Source organism: Austrofundulus limnaeus, unplaced genomic scaffold (assembly GCF_001266775.1).
Source record: "Austrofundulus limnaeus strain Quisiro unplaced genomic scaffold, Austrofundulus_limnaeus-1.0 Scaffold365, whole genome shotgun sequence".
In the NCBI taxonomy this organism is placed as follows: Eukaryota; Metazoa; Chordata; class Actinopteri; order Cyprinodontiformes; family Rivulidae; genus Austrofundulus; species Austrofundulus limnaeus.
This window is the reverse complement of record NW_013952767.1, coordinates 236,590-238,436: the sequence shown is the minus strand read 5'-3', so window position 1 is coordinate 238,436 and position 1,847 is coordinate 236,590. Positions and strand designations below refer to the sequence as shown.

Below are 1,847 nucleotides of genomic sequence, written 5' to 3'. Positions count from 1 at the left end.
TTTCAGAAGCTTTTTTATTATATTTTGCTAAAATAACAGAGTGAAATTCACAAAAAATGAGTAACTAAATCTAATCAGAGACAAAATGAAGTAATTGCAGCCTGTTTTTTTTTTAAGGGCAGGAGAACAGACAGACACAATCCACAGATTTCTGACCTTTTCCCCGGCTGCAGCTTGGCCTGGAGACAGTCCCGGGTCTCCCTTTGAACCCTGGAGTCAAAACAGGGTCACAAAGTCAGTAAGATGTAAACAACTGTGGGAACAAGTCAAAGACAAGAGGAACACTGCTGACCTTTACACTACCATATCTGCAGACCATCAATACTGTGTTTCAGCAGCTGCATGGCACAAACGCTTTGAACTCTCCAGCTGAGGTRAAATCTGCTCTTTTATCCCTGCACTGTCATCAAAACTAAAGAAAATCACTGAAAAGCTTCGAGATTCAGACAATTTCAGTTTAAGCTTCACGCCTTTCTGTTYGGACTCATTTAACACATCAATCATAATAGGTGTCCATGTTTACTCCATGACGTTTTTAGGTTTCCCACAACTTTGGGGATGTGCTCGGAAACCAAACTCCACATCTCATTTTCAAACGCGCAGGGTGGAACATGCACTTATCTTCTGCGCCTGCAGCACGACGTGCTTCATGTGCCACTGATTGACTGGTCCGCACACAGCCCTTCTGTGGTAGTCAACAAGATGTTGGCGTAACCACAAACATCTGGATGAGGCTAACCACTTCCTCGCTGAGTTGTGCCAACGAGTCTGGCAGCAGAGTCAGCAGAGATGCTTCCTTACGCGTTTATTTATTTATTTATTTATTTATTTATTTATTTATTTATTTATTTATTTATTTATTTATTTATTTATTCTGTTTAATGAGCGTTGTGGATAAAAAGCTGAGTCATGTTATGCACCGCGGCAAAAAGGTGAAACCACGTTTGTGTCCTTCCTGCCACACTGTGACATYATGTCGACTCATCACTCTGATCCTTCCCCACGTCCAGCTTTGTTTAGCTTGATTCTACTTTATATTATGGAAAAGTGTATTGATCATTATGACCCCTGCACGCGAAGCATTTGCRCCTATCAACATAAAATTTGGCAGGAAAGTAGATGTGTCCAGTTTACACTGCGCCAGCAAACAGTTTTACGATAAACCCCATATTTAAGGAGGGGTTTCCATCTAAGAAGGGGGCGTCTGGACATACAAAAATGCTTCTTACTCAAAAGCTATTCAATATAGGAGCTTCAGATTTTTGTTGTTGTTTTAGCTCTGCTGAAGGGCTATCCATGGGGCCCACCAATGAAGCCCCCCCCACTAGCCTGGACCCCCACCCAAAACAATAAATCTGTTCTGGTGAGTTCTGAGTTCTGGTGCATTGCATATGTGCGGGGGTCTACATTACCACTATCTAGTTTCAGTCRTCATAATTTTATGACATTTGTGTTTTAACAAAGCATGAATCTACATTTTTATTAATGTGAATGAGATAACTCTCAAAATAAGTAAAATCCCATCACCATCATCTGTAAACTGATTGCATAAGAAAGCCTGGAAATAAAGCCTCTCACAAAGTCATGAAAGCATAAATAATCAGGCTAGAGCAGGAGTTCTTAACCTTTTTGACCTCGGGGCTCAATTTGTTGAACATAAAGTGGCACGAGGCCCAGTCGGACATTACCATTGTACGGATCAAAATTAGGGCTGCAACTAACAATTATTTTAATAATCGATTAATCTGTTGATTATTTTTTCGATTAATTAATCGGCCAAATCATTAAAACGCTTAATTACATGAATATAGTAGATATAAATTAAGTTAACTCCTTAAGGATGCAAG

General features: G+C 39.9%; 1 protein-coding gene across 1 annotated transcript in view; it reads right to left on the bottom strand.

Annotated features, from left to right (window-relative positions):
• col24a1 (collagen type XXIV alpha 1 chain) overlaps positions 1-1,847 on the bottom strand; it is a gene marked incomplete in the record, with an annotated part of 125,159 nt that overhangs the window by 91,966 nt on the left and 31,346 nt on the right. The window contains 1 exon segment of the mRNA XM_014023370.1: positions 157-210. Within this exon segment, the coding sequence (XP_013878824.1) occupies positions 157-210 (54 nt within the window).